Below are 24,070 nucleotides of genomic sequence, written 5' to 3'. Positions count from 1 at the left end.
CAGGCACGCGCTACCACGCCTGGCTGATTTTTTGATTTATTGTAGAGATGAGGTCTCGCTGCCCAGGCGGGTCTCGAACGCGTGGGCTCAGGCAATCCATTCATCTCAGCCTCCCAAAGGTGCGGGATTACAGGGTGAGCCACCAAGCCCGGCTGAAAGTGTTTTAATGAAAACAGGCACTTTGTGTCTATTTGTTGATTTTATTTCATCCACTATTTTTCCACTTAGCCTGTATGGGTTCCTAAAATTTCAGTCAACATAACGAACGTTGCTTTAATCTATCCATTACCAGATCTTATTGTTATCTTACTAAGTGCATATTTTTCTGAAATAGCCTTGATTTTATTTCATTTTGGAAACTAATTTTAACCCCTGACCGTGCTTAACTGTTTTCTTCATTAAACTAGAGACAAGTTTTAAGTCAAGGTTTTTTGTAAGCAAATGAAGACTACTCCCTTTGGTTTTCTTATCAGAGTAATTAAGAGAAAATAAAGCATCTAGCAGAATATCAGGTGTATTAAAAATTTCTGTGTTTGGACAGCGGGCGCAGTAGTTCACGCCTATAATCTCAGCACTTTGGGAAGCCAAGGTGAGAGGATTGCCTGAGCTCACGGGATCAAGACCAGCCCGGGCACTTTGGCGAGACCTCAACTCTACAATAAAATAATAATAATAATAATAACAATAACAACAACAACAACATAGTAGTTTCAAATTCTGATTATCGGAATTTAGGTTAGTTATTGTGTAGATTAACCATGACTAATTTTTAATATCATATTGTGTCTCTCCTGAAACCTAAGATATATTTGGCTCTCTTCTTTCTGTCACTTAGTGCTTACTTAAAGAATGTAAAGCATATTTACTATCAGATGAGATAGTAAACAAACTGAAATAAGACTGCAAATATGAGGCATAACGTATATGAATTATAAAATCCCATACGTGTTCACAAAGTCATACAGAAAAAAACAGATATTCTTTTAATTACCTTTTAGTTCTGGATTATTTATACCACTGTGTTTCATTTTTTACTTAAAATAATTAAAAGCAAATGCTAACTATTTTATAGAAAGCTCTTCTATTGCCAGAAATTCTTACTAGAATGATTGGCAGAATTGATAATTAACAGGAATCATTAATATTCTCACTAAATGCACAAGGTAACAAAATTATGGCCAAGTTTTCAATGTTAATTAAATAAAGAAGCTTTTTTTTTTTTTTTGAGTTGGAGTCTCACTCTGTTGCCCAGACTGGAGTGCAGTGGCCGCTCCCGGCCACCGCAGCCTCGACCTGCTGGGCTCCGGCGATCCTTCCGCCTCAGCCTTCCAAGTAGCTGGAATTACAGGCATGCGCTACCACGCCCGGCTGATTTTTTGATTTATTGTAGAGATGAGGTCTCGCTGCCCAGGTGGGTCTCGAACCCGCGGGCTCAGGCAATCCACTCACCTCAGCCTCCCAAAGGCGCAGGATTACAGGCTGAGCCACCGGGCCCGGCTAATAAAGAAGCTTTTAAAAGTCATTGTTGACCTGGTGTAGTGGCACACACCTGTAGTCTTAGCTACTCAGGAGGCTGAGGTGGGAGGATTGTTTTAGCCCCGTAATTCAAGGCTGCAGTGAGCTAGAATCGAACCACTATGCTACAGCCTTGGGCTACAGAGGGAGAATCTACACTAAGTACATAAAATTGTTATTGTTATCTGTTTGTTATCTGTTATGAAATTAGGCATGGGCAATAAGAATCATCTCCTTTTTTATTTTAGTCTGACTTCCTTGAAAGGAGGCTTAGAAAAATTATGTGCTAGATCTTGTTCCTAAAATGTTTGATCTATTTTAATGACTGAATTCAAATGGCCACAGGTTAAATTAGGCCCATGCAACCTTCCAGAACTAGTAGAAGAGTGATAGCTATGTAGTGATAGTTGTGTAGGCTGTTATGGTTTAATGAATGAGTATGACATTTGGAGTCAGAGTAGATCTCAGTTTATCACTTAATTTGTATGTGATCTTTGGCAAGGCACTTGACTGCTTTAGGCTCTATTTTTTTCCAACGCTAAGAAGGTCTAACATTTTCTTTGCACTTACGGTGAAAATCAAAGGAATCACTTATTTAAAAAACTTCATGAACTGTAAAGAATTATATGTGAGTTATTTTTATTAATACATGAGAAAAATTCTTGTTGGTAAGCCAGAAACACATTAATGTCATGGCTTCATCCTGTAGGTACAATATTATTAAGAAGTAAGGATGGCCGAACAGCCCCCAGCTCTGTAGTCTCAAATTGCCTAGCTTCTAAAACAACTCAGTGAATTTCAGTCTTAAAGTTCTAGAAAAGATTTATTAGTTCAGGCTCATAGGTCTTATTTGATTTTTCTCTCTGTCCAGCAAATGTATGATTTCTATTTCACTGAGCTAAAACTCACATATCCAGAATATTCATAAAAAGAGTATGAACTAAAATAATTTTAGGCTCAGAAGGTTTCTGGGAACAGAGGAAAATTCAAAACCAAACATAAGTGGGATACACTGTGGAATTAGTATTAACTTACTTTTTAAAAATAGAGACAGGTTGGCGTATAACTTGGAACTTCCAGACTTCAGGGATCCTCTCGCCTCAGCCTCCTGACTAGCTGGGACTATAGGCATGTACCACCACACCTGACTAATTTTCAAAATGTTTTTGTAGATATGGGAGCCTCGATCCTCCTTGCCTAGACATCCCAAAGTTCGGGGTTTACAGATGTGAGCCACTGCTTGTGGTTCTAACTTACCTTTTCATGTTGAATGTGAAATCCCTTTTTTCTTTCTGTAGTGCCTTCTAAAAAATCCTTTTGTATTTCAACACCAATGAGTGGAAGGAATCGTAGGCTCGTGGGGCTTGATACCTGGAAACCACATATGAGTTAGACATACTTGAAGTAACTACTTCTATAATGTAAAATCAGGGACGGAGGATGAGGGGTGAGGAGGAAGGTTCAGCTGCTTCAAAATACAGACCTCCCTCCTAGTTGTCCACTTTTAATTCTTGAGAGTTCACTCTCAGCATCATTTGTTAACTTAAGTGTTTGACACCTATTACAATGAACATGTTCTTGGGAAAGATAAATAACAGTTGAGATATAATTTATGATCATGTTGAAATATTTGATCTTTGGCTTATTATTTTTTGGGTTAATTAACTCATTCTTTTTTTTTTTTGAGTTGGAGTCTCACTCTGTCGCCCAGACTGGAGTGCAGTGGCCGCTCCCGGCCACCGCAGCCTCGACCTGCTGGGCTCCGGCGATCCTTCCGCCTCGGCCTTCCAAGTAGCTGCAACTACAGGCGTGTGCTACCACGCCTGGCTAATTTTTAATTTATTGTAGAGATGAGGTCTCGCCAAGTTGCCCAGGCAGTTCTCGAACCCGCGGGCTCAGGCAATCCACTCACCTCAGCCTCCCAAAGGCGCGGGATTACAGGCTGAGCCACCGAGCCCGGTTTAACTCATTCTTTAGTAGAGGTTGCTTGGGGTGGAGCCTTGAAGGATGAGTAGGGATTTGGAAGAAAATGAGTGACGGATGAATCCTGGGTAGGGGGGCTGCACAGGCACAGTTTCGGTAATGGAGAGATCAGTGATGCCCAAGACATGCCAAGTAATTTGGCATGGCTGGAATATTGGAAGAACGTGGGGAGAATATGGTGGGAATGAGGTCAGATCATGGAAGGTTTGCATACGAGCTTAAGGCATATGGATTTTATTTTGTAGGTGTTGAAGAGCCACCAGGGTAAAGTTCAAAATAACTACCTGTATGGCGGGTGTGTCTTACCAGGCAGCAATAACTCAAGCATACTCTGAGAATGATCTTGGGTCATTCCTTGGTGATTGTGTGTTCCATGTTCTGGGGTATGGACTTCAGAAATGATCAGCTTGGATGTTTATGCCATACCTGTGAAAACATCTGGACCCTGGCCTGTTTCTTTAGATGCTGGATATACAAGGAACCAAGTCCCTTGTTTGGAGTTAGGTGGAGGTTGCCAAGTAGAAGTTGCTATGTGAAAGTTACTGTATAGTAACTTTCATGCTTGTCACAAATGGTAGTGGATTTTTCTTTTTCTGTTCAGCCAGCTGCCCAGTACACCCTGTGAGTAAGTCTCCAATAAACTCTATGCCTGCCCAATGTCTTCTGCTCACGTCTTTTTTTTGACCTCTCGGATACTGTGCTGTCCATGATGGACTCACTGGGGGTCCAGCATGGCACTATTATATGTAATGACAGAGATAAGTGATTCAGGCCGCTGACACGCAGAACCCAAGACTTCTCTGGGATTAGACACAATACATTTTTGGAAGCACTGGTTGACTTGGCTATGTGACTTTCTCCAACCTTTCTTGGTATCCCAGGGTCAGGAATGAGATGGTAGATTTTCTGTTTTTTTATCACTCTAGTCCTAGAAACCTCCAACTCACCCTGTATATAGGCAGAGAGCCAAAAACAATTCCTGCCTCTCTGTTTTCAGACATAAAACCTTCCAAGGCATGTCTTTGATTCTGCAAAACAAGAATAAATGTTTAATGAAAAGGTCACATTCCATCTGTGGCAAAATACCTGCATTCAAATCCTGACTCTGTCAATTATTAGCTGCATGATCTTAGGCAAAGTCTTTCTCTGTTGACTAGTTATGAGAACAAAATGAAATCATATATATGGTAAGGTGTTACTCAAATGTAAGATGTAGTATCATTTTATTTATTTATTTTTTGTGTTGGAGTCTCACTCTGTCCCCCAGACTAGAGTGCAGTGGCCGCTCCTGGCCACTGCAGCCTCAACCTGCTGGGCTCCGGCGATCCTTCCGCCTCAGCTTTCCAAGTAGTTGGAACTACAGGCACGCGCTACCACACCTGGCTAATTTTTGATTTATTGTAGAGATAAGGTCTCGCCAAGTTGCCCTGGCGGGTCTCAAACCCGTCGGCTCAGGCAATCCACTCACCACAGCCTCCCAAAGAGCTGGGATTATGGGTTGAGCCATCAAGCCCAGCTATATTTATTATCACTGCTAACAATATGGCAAAAAATTAACAGAGAGGTGAATAAGTAAACATTACATAATTGAGAATAAAAAGGAATGGGCAAAATGAGATTGCTGGTAAAAATCAGAGAATCCTAAGTGAAAGGCATTTTAATTTAACTTTAGCAGTGAATCTTTGTTATTTTACCAACAAGATAGGATAAAAAGAGAGAAAGAGGGAAAGCCTTAAAATATTTGGGACATTCAGTTATTTCAAAGGTTTTAAAAAACCATTCTAAAGATTTCTCCAAATTTATTTGATGTTTCAGGTAATTTACTTTAAACAAAATAATTTATCTCTAAATTGAAAGAGAATATTAAAGTGAATACCAATCCTTATTTCGAGGTTGCATTATTTTAATCCTATTCAACAAAATTGAGTATCCCTTCCATGTTATGAGCACATCTTTGTTCATAAAGAGCTTATGAGTTAGTGGTGGGGACGGGAAGTAAAGAGGAGTATACAAATAATTCTAATTTAATGTAAACATGCTAAGAGGATATGTTAAAAGACACAAAGCAAGTTTTATATGCGATGAAGCCTACAGGGAGAGTGAAATTGACATTTATTGAGAATGTAAAATGCTCCTGGTTATATTTAATCCTCATAACAGCTCTTTGAGGGATTTTTCAGATGAGGAAAGAAATAAAATAACTTATCTAAAATTAAACCTAGGTCTGTGAGACTCCACACCCTGTATCTTCCCTTTTTATCATGCTGTCTTCAGGGAAAAGAAGCTATCTGAGTTCCATTTGGACAGAAAGGTAGGGTTTTTGACAATTATTTCATTCTAAAAGTATTAAATATTAAACATGAAGTAGATACTGTTAAAGAATAATGACATGCTTAACATTCAGTGGCCACTCATGGATCCACTTCCCTAGTTTACAAATTGGAACAACATCCTCAATTTTGAACCTCTCAGCATGCAGTTCCCAGGCCTAACTCCTGTTCATCTGTCCTCGGACATAAGTGACAATCCTGAATTTTGTGCTTTTCATTCTCTCTTGCTTTTGTTTATATAATTTTACCTTGCCAAACCAACATTTTCTTTAGTTTTGCTTGTTCTTGACTTTCACATAAACGAAATTACTATGTGTATATGATGCAAAACTTTTCTCATTCAATTGCATGTTTCAAACATTGATTCACGCAGACGAGTGTTACTCAAGCTATTTTCACTGTTCTATAGCATTCCAGTTTATGAATATGCTGCCATTTATTTGACCATAATCCTATGGATGAGCATTTAAGTGGCATTTGCTATTATCAACAGTATTTCTCCGAGCACTCTTGTATCGCGTCTCCTAAGCTCACATTCTAGAGTGTTCCCAGGGTGTATACTTGTAGGGTATGCCTATTTTCAGTTTTAACAGATAATGCCACATGATTTCCAAAGTGGCTCTGCCAATTTCCACTACTACCACCAGAAGATTAGTGTTCTCAAACACTAACCCTTGATATTGCCAGACTTTTTGTTATTTGTCAATATGGTTTCTGTAAGAGGATGATCATTTCAGAGTTCTACTCTGCCATCTTGCTTAATTCACTCATTCTTAATCATTTTAAAAATGAGATCGTCTTTTTGTCACTGAATTTTTGGAGTTCTTTACATATTCTGTACCCTAATCTTTTGTCAGTTACATGACTTTTAGATGTAGGGTAGACTTGGAGAGAGGTTATGGATATCACAAGGACATCCCAGGTGAACTGAATCATAGGGGTAGAAACCCAGAGGAATGCTCAGGGAAACAACAATTAATCTCCTTTATAGAGAGTGGGGTAAATGTAGCTTAGTAATGGGAGATGAAGTTTAGAAAAAGACCTTGAGCCGGGCTCGGTGGCTCAGCCTGTAATCCCGCGCCTTTGGGAGGCTGAGGTGAATGGATTGCCTGAGCCCGCGGGTTCGAGACCCGCCTGGGCAGCGAGACCTCATCTCTACAATAAATCAAAAAATCAGCTGGGCGTGGTAGCGCACGCCTGTAATTCCGGCTACTTGGAAGGCTGAGGCAGAAGGATCGCCAGAGCCCAGCAGGTCGAGGCTGCGGTGGCCGGGAGTGGCCACTGCACTCCAGTCTGGGCGACAGAGTGAGAGTCCAACTCAAAAAAAAAAAAAAAGAAAAGGAACTTGAGTTTATTTTGTGGGAGATCTTGGGGAAATCAATTTTAATTCATTAATGCCAGACCTTAGCCTAAAGACAAATTTTATATCCATTTTCTAGAAGAGTTAAAAACAGAAATAGAATAAACAGCAGTATACTTTTCTCTCTTAATTCTGCACTTAAGAAAAATGTGTCTGCCTGTGAAAGGTTCAAGAATGGCTACCAAAAACACTTACATCCTATTCTCTCTCTTTTTTTAATTTTTTTTTGAGTTGGAGTCTCACTCTGTCACCCAGACTGGAGTGCAGTGGCTGCTCCCGGCCACTGCAGCCTCGAACTGCTGGGCTCCGAGGATCCTTCCGCCTCAGCCTTCCAAGTAGCTGGAACTACAGGTACGCACGCTACCATGCCTGGCTGATTTTTGATTTATTGTAGAGATGAGGTTTCGCCAAGTTGCCCAGGCGGGTCTCGAACCCGTGGGCTCAGGCAATCCACTCACCTCAGCCTCCCAAGGTGGGGGATTACAGGCTGAGCCACCGATCCCAGCTTCTTCTTCTTCTTCTTCTTTTTTTTTTTTTTTTAGAGACAGGATCTCCTTGTTTTGATACCCAGGCTAGAGTGTAGTGGCACAATCAGAGCTCACTGCAACCTTGAACTCCTGGGTTCAAGCAATTGTCCTGCCTCAGCCTCTCAAGTAGCTAGAACTACAGGCACACACCACAAGACCTAGCTAATTTCCTTTTATTTTCAGTAGAGACGGGATCTCACTATGTTGCCCAGGCTGGTCTCAAATTCCTAGGGTCAAGTGATCCTCTCACCTCAGCCTCCCAAAGAGCTGGGATTATAGGTTTGAGCCTGCATGCCTACCCCACACGCATTTTTAAAAGCAGAGAATCTTTGTTGCTGGATCAGAGTGACATGTGAACACATAGCCAGAGAGATGGAACATTTTAGGCTTCGAAGATGAAATAAGGGGGTCACAAACTAAGGAATATAGGATTCTCCCCTAGAGCCTCTAGAAAGAAAATCAGCTCTGGTGACAACTCAATTTTAGACCAGTGAGCCTCAGGTTGAACTTTTGATGTACAAAATTGTAAGATAATTAACTCACATTGTTTAAGCCACCAAGTTTTTTGTAATTTTTAACACTAGCAACAGAAAACTAATATGCTACATTACTGAACATATTTGAATTCAAAAAGCAATAGCAAAGCATTTTTTGCTGTTTCATTTCGTTTAAGCTACCTTGGGAGAAGAAAGAGACTTGAAAAACTTGAAATCCTGTTCTACTTCAAAGGGCTTGGGAGGAGTACGTTTGAAAAGTAAAGACATTGAGCTCATTTTCTTCCATCTGCATATAAAGATACAAAAAAAAAAAGTTAACTGTGTGTTCATATCTTTTATTCCCTGCCAACTAAACAAATATCTGTTATGCCCTTCTTCTCTGGTGCCCAAATTTTCTGGCTCCATGGCATCAGTCCCAATGACAATATCTCTGTACCTTACTCTTCTTCCACTTGGCTCCCTAGATTTCCCTTTATAGAAACCAGAGCAATTTATACCCAACTGGAACATTCCATGTAATTTAATTCATTAATAGCTATTGAAAAAACCTATATAGTAGGGATGGGAAACACCTTTTATAAAATCAATGCTTGACTTTTGTGTTCCTCATGAAAGCATCTCCTATAGTCAAAACTTAATTATGTATATATTTGGAAAGTCATAACTAAGCACTAAAAACATTTTCTTTTTTTGTTTTGTTTTTGTTTTTTGAGTTGGAGTCTTACTCTGTCGCCCAGACTGGAGTGCAGTGGCCGCTCCTGGCCACGCAGCCTCAACCTGCTGGACTCTGGCGATCCTTCCGCCTCAGCCTTCCAAGTAGTTGGAACTACAGGCGCGTACTACCACGCCCAGCTAATTTTTTTTATTTATTGTAGAGACGAGGTCTCGCCAAGTTGGCCAGGTGGGTCTCGAACCCACGGGCTCAGGCAATCCACTCACCTCGGCCTCCCAAAGTGCTGGGATTACAAGCTGAGCCACCGAGCCCGGCCTAAAAACATTTTCAAAGACAAAAAAAATGTTCTGAGATGAAGTCATTCTATAGAAAAAGGCCCATTTTGCTGTAGATAAAACATAATTATTTAGTAATAACAACATAATGGGAGCACATATTCTATACTCCAGTTATCCCAAATATACCATACCCTTCATTTTTCTGTATACACCATTTACATCTATTGCCTCTGCTTGTCGTTCTTTATTTGTTCCATGAATATCTCTTGAGTACTAGTGCTACGCACTGAGCTAAGAATTGGGGATACAGAGATATATAAAAAAGGTTTAGGTCCTCAACGAACTCACAGCATAGTAAAGAAGACACATATTAATAAATTAGAATCCATTTTCTTAAGTACTAAGGTATAAGACTAAGCAATTACACAAAAGGTAGGACTATCAACTTTGCTTTGAGAACATCTTGACCCCACCTTGATGAAGTTTAACTTTTCTTTCTTTCTTTTTTTTTTTTTTTTGTGGGCAGGTGTGTTTTCTTTTTTCTTAAAGATCTTAAAGATGTGGGGTACAATTCAGGGTTATGTATACAAATGTTCATTATGCAGGTACCCTTGTTGATGAAGTGTCCCCCTCTTACCCCTGGCAGTTTTCCTCAACTGTCAATCCCACCCCTTCTCCCCTGGCAGTTTCCCACTACTGTCAACCGTTTTCTTATAGTATTATAATTGTTCAAGTTCTGCTTATGAGTGAGAACATATGGTACACTCTGTTCTTTGTTTCTGTGATAGATCACTGAGTATGATCGACTCTAAATCCATCCAATTTGCTGTGAGGTCCATGTTTGTCCTTCTTTATGGCTGCGTAATATTCTGTTATGTATATGTACCACATTTTTTTTTTTATCAAGTCCCGCTTCGATGGGCAACACGGTTGGTTCCATGTTTTTGCTACTGTGAATAGAGCTACAACAAACATGCGTGTGCAGGTATCTTTTTTGTAGAATGATTTGAGTTTCTTCACGTATATTCCCAATAGGGGGATTGTGGGGTCATATGGGAAGTCAATTTCTAGTTCTTTCAGAAATCATCACACTGCCTTCAAAAGAAGTTGCACTAGTTTGCATTACCACGAGTAGCATAGAAATGTTCCTTTTTCTCCACATCCTCGCCAGCATCTGTTGTTTGTTTTATTAATGATGGCCATTATTACTCGGGTTAAGTAGTATCTCAATGTGGTTTTGATTTGCATTTCTCTGATGATGAGTAAGGCTGACCACTTTTTCACATGTCTGTTGTCTGCCCGTATATCTTCTTTTGCCCGCTTTTAATGGGGCTGTTTTTTTCTTTTTGGCGTGTTTGAGTTCCTTGTAAATCCTAGATGCTAGGCCTTTGTCAGATATACAGTTGGCAAATACTTTTTCCCATTCTATGGGCTGTCTCCCTGCTCTCCTGATGGTTTCTTTTGCTTTGTAGAAGCTCATCAGTTTGATGGGGTCCCACTTGTCTATCTTATCTCTTATGGCATGGGCACTTGGGGTTTGATCAGGAATTGGTCGCCAGTTCCAATTTACATAAGGATACCTCCTGCATTTTCTAAGGTTCTTATAGTTTGAGGTTTTATGTTTAGGTCTTTGATCCATTTAGAGTGGATTTTTGTGTATGGGGATAGGTAGGGGTCTTGTTTTAGTCTTCTGCATTTGGGTCAGCCAGTTTTCCCAGCACCATTTACTGAATAGATTCTCCTTTCCCTAGTGGTTGGTGGTGGAGGCTTTATCGAAGATGAGTTGGTTGAGAAATTGAGGTTTTGCTTCTGAAATCTCAATCCTGTTCCATGTTCCTTTGGTCTATATGTCTGTTCTTGTACCAACACCAGGCTGTTTTGACTATTGTAGCTTTATAATAAAGTTTAAAGTCTGGGAGTGTGATATCTCCTGCTTTGGTTTTTTGTTTTTTGGGTTTTTTTTGCTGAGGATTGTTTTGGCTATTCGTGGTCATTTATGTTTCCATATGAATTCCTGTATTGTTGCTTCTAGGCCTGAGAAGAATGGTGCTGGTAATTTGATGAATATTGCATTAAATCTGTAGATTGACTTAGGTAGAACGGACATCTTAACAATGTTGATTCTTCCAATCCATGGGCATGGAATATTTTCCCATAATCTTCTGCAAAACAAAGAAACCACCAAGAGAACAGAAAGACAACCCACAGACTGGGAAAAAATATTTGCCTACTCCATGTCTCACAAAGGCCTAACATCTAGGATCTACAAGGAACTCAAATGTGCTGAAAAGAAAAACAAAAAACAAAAAACAAACAAACAGCCTCATTACAAAGTGGGCAAAAGATATGAATAGATAGTTATCAAAAGAAGACATACAAGCAGCCAACAGATACATGAAAAAATGTTCAGCCTCACTAGTCTTCAAGGAGATGCAAATTAAAACTACACTGAGAGAACACCTAACTCCAGTCACAATGGCCATCATCAACAACTCAAAAAACAATAGATGCTGGAGAGGATGTGGTGAAAAGGGAACACTTCTACACTGTTGGTGTGAGTGTAAACTAGTATATCCTCTGTGGAAAACAGTGTGACGATTCCTAAAAGTTCTAAAAGTCGACCTTCCATATGAGCCCGCAATCCCCCTACTGGGAAAATACCCAGAAGAACTCAAATCACTCTATAAAAAAGATACTTGCTCACGTATGTTTATCGCAGCATTGTTCACAATAGCAAGAACATGGAACCAAACGTGCTACCCATCAAAAGAGGACCGGGTTAAAAAAAAAGTGGTACATGTATACAATGAAATATTACACAGCCATATAGAAGAACAAAATCATGAACTTCACAGCAACCTGGATGGACTTAGAGTCTATAATACTGAGTGATCTCTCACAGAAACAAAGAACTGAGTATCACATGTTCTCACTCATAAGTGGACCTTGAACTACTGTAATACTATAAGAAAAGGATTGACAGTAGCAGGAAACTGTGGGGGTGGGAGGTGGTATTGACAGTAGTGGAAATCTGCCTGGGGAGTTGGGGCACACCTCATCAACAAGGGTACTTGCACAATGAATATTTGTATACCTAACCCTGAATTGTACTCCACAATTTTAAAATAACAAAAATTTAAAAGTTTAAAAGAAAAATCATATCATCAGCAAAGAGAGATAACTTGACTTCCTTTATTTCTATTTGGATACCCCTGATTTCCTTCTCTTGTCTAATTGCCCTAGCTAGGACTTCCAACACAGTGTTGAACAAGAGGGGTGAGAGTGGGCAACAAGGCTTAGCTTTTCTATACCACGTCTTACATTTTAGCCTTCCCTCTCCTCCAGTACTCCTTGCTGATTAGTCAAGGCAAGCCTTGAACACCCTGATGGGGTCATGTGGAATCCTTTTTGATTGTTCTCAGATTGTTCCTGTTTTGATTTGAATTCTCTATGGCTTCTGATTCCTCCCTTCAATTCCTATTTTAGCCTCTCTACCATCCTTTGGATTAGCTAATGATGTTGGGTCTTCCCAGCTTTGGCTCACATAGGATTTTTCTGAAAGAACTTTGTCTTTGACAACCCCCAGTGATTCTTCCCACTTGGACTCATCTTCCCTCAGTTCCCTCGGCTCCCTCCGTTCTGGTCTGCAAGATGTAACCAGTCTAGGAAGGTCTGGCTCTCTGAAGGCTAGACAATCTGACATTCACCATCTAGAGTTGAGCTTTGCTGATATTGAAAGCTCAGATGAGTACCAATATCTTCCATTATGACAAATGCCTGACCACAGCCCAAATCATATGCAGACTGAAATTTGCAAAAAACACAACATCGCCTCTTACTAACATTCTAGTCTCTATCCTTCCACCCCCAAGCCTTTAAGCATGCTCAAGTCTCCCCAACAAACAAGCAATTTTTTTTGGATCTCCTTTGGCTAAATCCTATTTACCCTTTTACTAGCTTAAGAATTAGATGTTCCCAGAAGTACTACTATACTGAATTACAGCTTTTTGTTTATAAATTTCCCCTTTCCATTGCATCGCAAAATTATTGGTAAGTTCTGGGTCTTTCACTTTTGAATTCTCCAGAGCACAGTGTCACAGTATCATACTAGTTTAATTCTTATACATTCATTTAAAGAAAAGTCAGTGGTCTTACCTTTCCCGGTCAAATATCAGAGGGTATTCATATTTTTGCTTCTTCTCTGTGAACTTGCTTTCTTCTCTTATCTCTATGGGATATTCATTAACATCACAAGGCAAAATGAAATCTCTCATCTGTGACAAGTCAAAGTTCCTTTGCTGTCCAAAATATCCACAATAGTGACCATTGAAGGCATGCCACAGCCTGAAGAAGCAAAGAAAGGCATGAGAAACTAACTGAGAAATTCAGTGGAAGTTATTCTGTTCATCAGCTCATTTATATGGATTTATACTGGTCTATCAAGGGTTTTTTTTTTCTTTTGAGTTGAGTCTCACTCTATTGCCCAAGCTGGCGTGCAGTGGCACACATGATCACGGCTTTACTGTAGCCTTGACCTCTTAGGCTCAGGTGATCATTCTGCTTCAGCCTCTAGAGTAGCTGAGACTACAGGCATGTGCCTCCATACCCAGCTAATTAATTCATTCAAGTTTTATTTTTGTAGAGACAAGGTTTTGCTATGTTGTCCAGGCTGGTCTCAAACTGCTAGGCTCAAGTGATCCTTCTATCTTGGCTCCCAAAGTGCTGGGATTACAGGCGTGAACCACCACACCTGGCCTCCATCAAGGACTTTTGAGTCCAAGACTCTTTCTATTAAATATTGTGGAGTTGATCATAACATAAACACTTGTATTTGTTAGACTCTAGTCCACAAACTTTTGGGGAAATATCAGTTTGAATCTGTACTTATGAACCATTTATCAAAACTAGAAAACAAGAAGCAGATTTTTTCCCCAAAATAATGCTGCATATTCAAGCTAATCAGAACCCCCATTGACTAACAATCTATCAGTTGAACTAGATATTAGGATGGGCCTAATCTCAGCTGGATTCTTTTTGAATCAGTGTGGGAGTATAGACCTAGTGATGCTTTTTGTTGTTGCTGTTTTTGTTTTTGAGTCTCACTCTTGTTGCCCAGGCTGGAATGCAGCAGCACGCTCATGGCCACCGCAGCCTCCACCTGCGGGACTTAGGCGATCCTTCTGTCTCAGCCTTCTAAGTAGCTGGAACTACAGACACACGCCACCATGTTCAGCTAGTTTTTTTGTGATTTATTGTAGAGACAAGGTCTCACCAAGTTGCCTGGGTTGGTATCAAACCTGTGGGCTGAGGCAATCCTCTCGCCTTGGCCTCCCAAAGTGCTGGGATTACAGGCTGAGCCACCGCACCTGGCCACCAGTGATGCTTTTACTCTTATCAAGGTCTTCCCAACTTCAATCCATAATTGCGACTATTGTAAAAATACCATAATGATTTTTACAATTGAGTTATAAAATAGGATGGCAAGAGAATGGGCTCTTTATCCATATGCATTATCTCACCATCAATTCACTCCAAGAAGCCCTCTAGAAAGCCCATGTTCTTTAAAGTAATACAGAATATCATGAGCAGGAGGAATGTGTGCCTTGGGCCATGTGAAAAGATAAAATAGTATTGGAAGATGTTCCTTTTATTTCTTGATTTCAACCTCAGAGAAGCAAATGATAGAAACAAACATCATGTGCCTTGCTGCATTTATCCAAAAGGAGGAGGACAAGTGAAAGGAACTAAGAGAAGATTCTATAAAGTTCAAGTAATATTCCACCTCAAACAGGCAGATGCTGAGGAGGAGGCAGAAACAGAGGTATACAGTTGGAATTCCTCACACTTGACAGTGTCTGAGCACTAAACACTAGCACCTTATAACCCTTACATATGTTAATTCTCCAGCACTACAGAACCGTCATGGCCTTCACAGAGTCTTTACCAAAGAAAAATGGAGCAGCGCACTTTAAATGCAAAAGTTAGAAGAGTGAGGGACTAAATTGAGAACATCTCCTAATTTATTTTGCTCTAGGCCAGGACTGAAATGATTCTTGGTTTCCTTGTTTCTTATGCTTCCTGCTATGTGAAGCTCTCTCAAATAACTGATCTTGCCTCTCAGCTTGACTTCCTGGACCTCAAGCATGGATCCTTAGCTACCCTGTCTCACTTTGCCTTCCTGAAATGTTGTCTTCAGACTGATTACCTATCCTGTGGTCTCAGAGTTAAGTGTCAATTATGTTTGTTTCCCATTAAAACATCATGAACTTTTTGACAAACCAGATTTAGAAAGTTAAAATTGAATATCAATTTGGAAAGCAGCAGCTAGTATTAGCAAAAGAACATGGCTTAGTTACAAAGAAAGTTGTATACTGAGGCAGCCATTAATAAAGTCAGGCTCTTTGAACTTAATATCTAGGGAGACTTTCACTTGGAGGAATCGTAAAAGTAATTTCTCCATGCCAAGGGTACCTGGTTTGAGAAGTGCTATGGTTTGAATGTTTGTGTCCCCCATCACCAAATTCGTATGTTGAAATCTAATCTCCAGTGTGGTAGTTCTGAAGTTGAACCTTTGGGAGGTGTCTAGGTCACCGAGGGCTCTGCCTTCATGAATGAGATTAACACCCTTAACAAAGAGGCCTGTGCTGGGCATGGTGGTTTATGCCTGGAATCCCAGCACTTTGGGAGACTGAGGTAGAAAGATCACTTGACTACGGGAGTTCGAGACTAGCTTGGGCAGTAAAGTGAGACACTATCTCTACAAAAACATAGACAATTAGGCGGTCATGGTGGTATGTGCTTGTAGTCCTATCTACTTGAAAGGCTGAGGTAGGAGGATCACTTGAGTCCAGGAGGTTAAGGCTGCAGTGAGCCATAAATTGTGCCACTGCATTCCAGCCTAGGTGCCAGAGTGAAACTCTCTCAAAAAACAAAAACAAACAAACAAACAAAAAGACCAGAGGGATCTTTTTCTCCTCTTCTGTCATGTAAAAACACAGCTGGAAGGCATCATTTCCAAGGCAGAGAGCAAACTCTGAATCTGCTATTGCTTTGATCTTAGATATTTTAGCCTTCAGAACTGTAAGCAATAAATTTCTGTTGTTTATGAATTACCTAATCTGATGTATCTTGTTATAGTATCCCAAACAGACCACGACAAGCAGAGAATACTTACAATGACAGAGACATGTGAACATGTAATTGGGGTGTGTGTGTGTGTGTGTGTGTGTGTGTGTGTGTGTATGTATGTGTGTGTATTATAATCTCCAATTAGCAGTTCTGCTGGAAGATGCTGACAATAAGCTGGAGCAGAGACCAAAGGACTAAGTTATTAAGATCAGCCACGATAATGAAACTTCATGTTCATAATCTTTTCTACAAATAAAATGGCAGATGTCCTTTCTGACAGAGGAAGTAGCACTAACCATTGCCTCCAAATAGTTCCTTAACCTTATAGATTCACCTTGAAGTCAACATTTCTAAAAGTTCTGCTCATCCTTTCATCTTCTAAACATTTTCCTCTCTTCATATCTATCTTAATGAATGGCACTAACATACACCTAGTTGTATATGCCAGATGTCACTCTTGACATTTATCACTTCTCTCTCCTTTCAGTTCAAGTTCATGTCTTCTTGATTTTACCTCCTACATAGCTCTCAAATTAGTTGCCGCGTCCCAATCTAAGCCACTATATTCACCACTCACTTCTAACTGGTTTCCTTGTTCCCACTTCTGCTGCCCTACAATTTATTCTCCAGAAATATGTGAATCAAATCATGTTACTCCACTGCTTAAAATCCTTCAGTGGCTATTTCTTTTAGGGGAAAGATCCTACTAGACACCAGTGACCTTGTTCCTGCCTCACTCTTTAGGTTCAAGTCCATATAATTAGCTAGGGTCTATATAATTACAATCCAGGGATTTAATGCAACATAAAAATTTAGGTGGAATTGCACCTCACCTTTGTTAAAATTTAAAAAGTCTCTTACTTTTTGTTTCTGCATGTTGTCTAATATACTTTTAAGCCTCTACCACTCTTTTTTTTTTTTTTTTTTGAGTTGGAGCCTCACTCTGTCGCCCAGACTGGAGTGCAGTGGCCACTCCCGGCCACCGCAGCCTGGACCTGCTAGGCTCTGGCGATCCTTCCGCCTCAGCCTTCTGAGTAGCCGGAATTACAGGCATGCGCTACCACGCCCGGCTGATTTTTTGATTTATTGTAGAGATGAGGTCTCGCTGCCCAGGCGGGTCTCGAACCTGCGGGCTCAGGCAATCCATTCACCTCAGCCTCCCAAAGTCGCGGGATTACAGGCTGAGCCACCGAGCCTGGCTGCCTCTACCACTCTTAATCTTACTTAGCTTCATTCTTTTAAGATAGTAATTAATTACCATGATTTTAAGATATTCCAATATGCAGCAAACTGTTTCTGGAAATGTCATGGCATTTCTTTATTTCTCTTTATATATGATTATAAGTTTTTATATGTTTTATGATTCTGTGTATAGGTACTTAGCATTATTTAGGTAACTAAAAACAAGTTGACTTTGCAAAATCAATCATAGTATCAATGAAATAATCAGCTTATTCACTTTTCTCAGTACTAATTGCTCTTTCGTTTGACTTTTCTATGACTTCTGTTTCTTAACCTCCTTCTGTGACCTTCTCTGGGCTAACTCTCTGAGGTATTTATCTTGCTAAATTATTTGAAATAATTCTACAATAAACTTACATGGAAAGAATTTTTTATACCTTTTGACATAGGTACATGGTACCTTATTTCTCTGTGCATAGAAGAGAATTCCAAATCAGTGGCCATCTTCTCAAAACAATTTTGTGTCCCTACTTATTTATGTATTTATTTAAATCAGTTTACCAAAATTGCATTTGAATTATATACTTCAAATTTAGCTTAAAATCCTTCATCTCTCATACTCAAAACCCTAAATTTACAGTATAAGGCCTTTTTAGCTTACCTTACTGAGCCATCAACAGAGGCAGTAAGTACCAGTTGTTTGTCTTCTACATAGATTATCTGAATAATTTCCAAAGAATGAGCACGCCAGGAGAGCCGCTGCTTGAATTTCTAGTTAACGACAATAAGGCATATCCATTGGAAGGAATATATGCTGGTCAAAATATAATCTTAAGTAAAATCATTTTTCTTCGAGATAAGTTTATAGGTACTCAGCATTCATTTAGAGTAAATGGTGTAGATGTCTGTGCAAGATGATGAAGTCCCTACCCTCAATTAGCTTTCTTGCTTGTTGGGCAACTAAAAGTCTCATTTTTAGAGATTTATTAATCTGCACATAACCCTGGGAGAGAAAGTAGTTTATGTCTTTGGCAATTTATCGTGTAATTGAGGATTAACAATTCATTTGGTTGATAATAAGTAGATGATCAGATGAAAGAAATGCCTTGGGAGAGGGTTGCTTAGGAAACTGATCGAGAATATATTCAGTAATAGAAGGAAACAGAGCTGGAAGGTGAGAACCAAAAGAGAGATTGGCAAAAGGAGTTTTCTGATTTTCAGATTTTTTCTGGAGATAGCGCTGGCTATTTTTTTTTTTTTTTTGGGGGGGGGAGGTTGGAGGGTGCTACAAGGAATTAACAAAAAAATAAATTAACAAAAAAACTGAGCCCAGCTCGTTTTCTTTCAAAAACATCATAAGGTTTGATTGGCTATATTTCTTCAAGATGTGGTTTATCCTCAAGTTTAGGGACCCCAATGGACCTCAGAAGACATATTCCTGAATTATGTAAACTAGAGTTGTCAACTGACCTGGAGAGCTTGCCCTGCAGTAACACCCCCTTTGAGAATATTTCCTCTTTATCACTGGCAAACCCAACTGACACATTACTCATTTCTGGTCATCTACCTAGGAGTATTGTGTGACTGAGTCCTGGCAGCTTGGAGTTCTCCTATGAGTCTCTTATTAATTTAAGTTTTAACAAAGGTGAGGTGCAATTCCACCTAAATTTCTTGGCTTTGTGATTCAGTTCCCTTTGGTTGTTCATAAAAAGCTAGGGTAAAATCTTCTGCATTCTCCTGTTTGTTATTATCTCAAAACTATTGAAGAATATTTGGTTTCCGAGATATCTTTTTCTGTCTTAGGATGGCATTCTCTAAGGCAAGTGTTTTTCTAACAAGGACCACATCTATGGTAAGATGAACATTTTACTTAATGAGCAAGTAAACACATATAAAAGGGGACCCAAAGAAACTAGAATTATCCTTTGGAGGCCGGGCCCTTGTAGTATAGGCTTTCCACACTAGGTAAGTATATTAGGAACCCATCAGCATCAGTGTACTAGCTAGTGTTGTCATGAGAGGATGGATTTAGCTTCAGTGAATTTTTTTTGGAGGTTCTTTCAACACGTTTGCCCATTTTTATGATGGATGATTTATGAGCACACCTACCCATGCTGTGCTGAGTATTCAGTAGTTTTTGACCAAAGATGGCATGATTCCCATACGCCACTCTCCTTGTTCACCTGATCTTGCCCCAAGCACCTTTTTTTTTTTTGCTGGATGAAAAAAAGTCCTCAAAGGGAAATGTCTTGCCGAGGTGGAAGACATGAAACAGAAAATGGCCGAAACACAAAAAGGCATCAAAATTGATGAATTCAAAAACTGTTTTCAGCAGTGTAAAAAAGTATTTCAATAGACGTATTGCATCAAGTTGAAAGTACTTTGAAGGTGACAAGTTTAAACATGTAAGAATAAATACACAATTTTTTATAAATAAATTCTGGGGTTTTTTGGATTCTCCCTTGTACATACATCTGCACATGTATCTGAAGTTTCACAAAAATATAGTTTCACAAAAAGATATTTACCTTACTATGTGAAATGCACACCAATATTATCTTTTCTATTCTATTGCACTTTTTTTTTTTTTCTACAAAGAAAGCACATTTAATTCCTTTTATGATCCCTTAGTGTATTACAATCTGCAATTAGGTACTATGACTGTTTTTCTGAATGTGTTATGTATAATCATATGTGTGGTTCTCTTTCTGTGGAGAGGTTTTGACTATCCTATCCTTAGAATCTATTTTTATCTCCTAGAGTTTCTTTTTAACAGTAATGTTGGCAGATAACAAGATCAACTTCTGGTTCTAGACTGACATATTAGGTTTTCATTACAGTAGCAATCTATAGTTGGAGCTGATTGAATATATTAGTACCTACTAGTTTAGTAATACTGTGACATTTTATAACCAGGTTCCATGGTTCTGTTGTATATTTATAAATAGGAGCCATGTTCAAACTAGTTAATAACATTGCCCAAGTACTGAAAAGGTTGAAATGAGATTGAATATGGAAGAATTTAAAATACATTATTAACATAGATTATCTTCAAATTGGTAAAAATGCTTTAAAATCATTTCCACTATTATTGTAACTCAGGATAATTTAATAACTTTGTTTGGACAATTTTTTCTTTGGAAAATTTGAAATATCTTGGTTGCTAGTTTATAGAAAGCCTATTTGCAAAACTGTAGGCTTTAAATGATATTCTTACCTATTTAAGTTAAAAATACAATATTAATAATCATTCCCAGAAGGAGAAAATAATAAGATAAACTTTCACCTATACATGGTTCAAGCATCTGACTTGTTTTTTTCCAGCTTTCAGTATTTTTGATCATTGTCAATTTATAGCTTTTGGTAAATGAAACTTAGTGTTTCACAAGTTGTTTGAACCTTATTGCTTTCCATTTGATATCATAAGTGTTATGTATGGGAAGAGTACTGAATTAGAGAAAAAAAAACCCTGGTTCTGGCCTTGAATCTATCATTAACTGTCTATGTACTCCTAGGCAAGTCATTCTCTGATTTACCCCTTGCAAGGTGAAGATAGACTAAAGTTGAATACCCAAACTATATAAAAGCTAGAATGGATTCTTTGAAACCAAAAGAAAATCCCATTGATCTAATGAAATAATATTTGAAACAGTAACTTTTCTAAGACACTCTGCAAGGAGTCACATCAATAATCAGTATATCCATATGTTAATCTCTGTAATCCAAAAATAAAGCATTACTATTTAAGTTAATATTTAGCATTTGGATCTCAAGTATTAACTTAAAGGAAAATAAGGTTATGTTAAAATAGTCTTTCCTTGGTGCAATCTTTATGTTGGGATTTCATCTGTAATATATGTAGATACACAGTAAGTCCCATACAGAAGAATGAGTTCCATTCCAAGAGCATGTTTGTAAGTCCAATTGGTTTGCAAATCCAACAAAGTTGGCCTAGGTACCCAACTAACACAATTGGCTATATAGTACTGTGTTGTAATAGGTTTATAAAACTTTTCATACAAATAATACATTAAAAAACATAAAAATAAAGAAAATATTTTAATCTTACAGTATAGCACATGAAGTGTACACCAGACACATGAACTATCTTATGTGACTGGATATATGAATGGACATTTGCATCTTTGAAAGTTTGCAACTTGAAGGTTTGTATGTAGGGGACTTTCTGTATTTATATGTCTGCATAAACACAATAAGTTCATATTTAAATGTTTATAAAATAAGACTGGTGTTGTTAATATAACACTAACCTAATGTAGAATAAAATGTGCCTGAATTGTAATGAGAATTTAAACTAGACATGAGAAAGAATTTCATGAATAGTTCTGCACTAAGTTTGCAAGGAAGGTTATGCAATGTCTTATAAAGATGCAAAATATGTAGAAACTGACTGTGAAGAACTAGATGATCTATGAACTCTTTAAACTCTGGGTTGCTATATATATTCTCACAAAAAAGTCAAAAGATAAAGAAGATGAAAAGTGACCAGTGGCTGACTTACTCTCTCCTCCTTCCCTCAATCACTTATTCATCACCTGTTTCCACCAGCAGACCATTATTATTTGTCATATAGCTTAATGTTCAATAGTATATGTGCCTTGAAAGTAGGACGTTTTTTATTTCTTTCTTTTGTGGTGTTTAGCACAGAGAAATGCTCAATAAATATGTACTGATTCATCAAAGTGGAAAACTAAAGTTCTTACCTTTTCATCATGAGGTGGATCCAGGAAAGAACTAATAGTGCAAAGGATGATGTGTCCTTCTGTATAAAATTTAAACATCAGAATCTTCAATTAGATATTGGATTATCTAAATAAATACTACCCAAACTTCCAAGTTATTTTAACTTAGGCATTTGTAATGGTAAATAAAATAGGATTAAAAAAAACCAAAAATGAGAGCAGAAATTTCATGTAAATATTTATATAGTAATTATTTTGGTTCTGCCTTAGGAAGTTTTAATGAGGTTATATTAGTCACTCAGAGTTAAAGTTCTTCTAGAAATCAGGTTAAATGATAATAGAAATAAATATGCCACTACTAAACTGAGTCTAAACTTTTACAGATATATTCATCCTATAATTCAAATGATAGTTATAAAAACTAGACAGCAAAAAGCAATGATGACTACACCAGGACATATCATACTTAAAACTGCAGGAAAACAAAGATAAATTTTAAAATTATTGAAGAAAGTCCGGTGGGAAAAAATTAAAAAATAATTACACCAAATTTCTCATCAGAAAAAATTGAGCAAGAAGATAGTGGAGTGAAATACTTAGTGATGAGAGAAAATAACTCTCAACTAGAATCCTATACCCTACAAAATTAGCTTTCACAAGTGAAGGAGAAATAAAAGACTTTCACAGATAAACAAAACTGAGGGAATTTGTCTACCAGTAGACCTACTTTATAAGAAATGGTAAAAGAAGTTCTTCAGAGAGAAGAAAAATGATATAGGTCAAAAACATACATCTCCTTAAATAAAGTAAAAACATTAGGTAAAAACTAAATTAAGACCAAAAAAACCCTTTTCTTTTTCTTCTCCTTTTTTTTTTTGAGTGATCTTTCTATCTCGGCAACCCTAGACTACAGGTACACACCACCATAACCAGGCAATTTTTTGTAGGAACTAGGTTTTGTTATGTTGCCCAGGCTGGTCTTGAATTCCTGGGCTCAAACAATCTGCCCACGTGAGTCTCCCAAGTCAAGTACTGGGATTGCAGTTGTGAGCCCCCATGTCTGGCATTTTTTTTTAACTCTTAATTGTGCTCACAGATAACAGTTTGTACACAATAATAACATTAACACTGCATTTGATGATTATAACTTTTAAATACTTAAAATGAATGACAGTAATTGTGCAAGGGTCAGGAGGGAAGAATTAAGAATACTTTGGTATAGATAGATAGATAGATAACTTGTACTACCCATAAAATGGCACGCGAAAATGGACATGGGTTAATTGCAAGTATATATTATAAATTCTAAGGCAATCACTTTAAAAAGTTTATAAGTATAATTAATATGCTATAAAAGGAGAGAAAATATAGTCATACAAAATGCTTAATTAAAACCACAAAAGGTGGGAAAAGAGTGGAGGATAAAAACAGTAACAACTTAAAACAGTAACAAATATGGTAGTTATTAATCCAACTATGTCAATAACCACAAAACGGTAACAAATATGGTAGATATTAATTCAACTACGTCAATAACCACTTTACATGTCAATGGTCTAAATACACCAAATAAAAGAAAGAGCTTGCTAGAGTGGATCAAAAACATGACCTAACTACATGTCTTCAAGAAACCTACTTTAAATATACATACATATAGATTAAAAGTAGAGGGATGAAAAAAGATACATAACATGCTAACTAATGAAAAGAAAGCAGATATAGCTATATTAATTTCAGACAGGGAAACTTCAGAGCAAGAAAAATTATTAGGGATAAAGAGGGGCATTAGCTAATGATAAAAGTATCAATTTTCAAATAAGATATAGTAATTCTTCATGTGTATACCCCTAACAACAGAGTAACAAAATATATGACAAAAACTGATGCAATTACA

The 24,070-nt window shown here is 38.1% G+C and overlaps 1 protein-coding gene across 1 annotated transcript in view; it reads right to left on the bottom strand.

The window, feature by feature from the left end:
• LOC103266246 (WD repeat-containing protein 64-like) overlaps window positions 1-24,070 on the bottom strand; it is a 41,850-nt gene that overhangs the window by 2,824 nt on the left and 14,956 nt on the right. The window contains exons 7-12 of the mRNA XM_008063864.1: window positions 22,198-22,256; window positions 18,135-18,244; window positions 13,319-13,507; window positions 8,393-8,498; window positions 4,446-4,526; window positions 2,773-2,886 (exon numbers count right to left, since the gene is read on the bottom strand). Of these exons, the coding sequence (XP_008062055.1) occupies window positions 2,773-2,886; window positions 4,446-4,526; window positions 8,393-8,498; window positions 13,319-13,507; window positions 18,135-18,244; window positions 22,198-22,256 (659 nt within the window). The remainder of the gene's footprint in view (window positions 1-2,772; window positions 2,887-4,445; window positions 4,527-8,392; window positions 8,499-13,318; window positions 13,508-18,134; window positions 18,245-22,197; window positions 22,257-24,070) is intronic.

The sequence above is a fragment of the Carlito syrichta genome, unplaced genomic scaffold (genome assembly GCF_000164805.1).
Source record: "Carlito syrichta isolate Samal-C Ts95f unplaced genomic scaffold, Tarsius_syrichta-2.0.1 Scaffold307108, whole genome shotgun sequence".
Lineage (NCBI taxonomy): Eukaryota > Metazoa > Chordata > Mammalia > Primates > Tarsiidae > Carlito > Carlito syrichta.
This window is presented reverse-complemented; position numbering and strand designations above follow the sequence as displayed.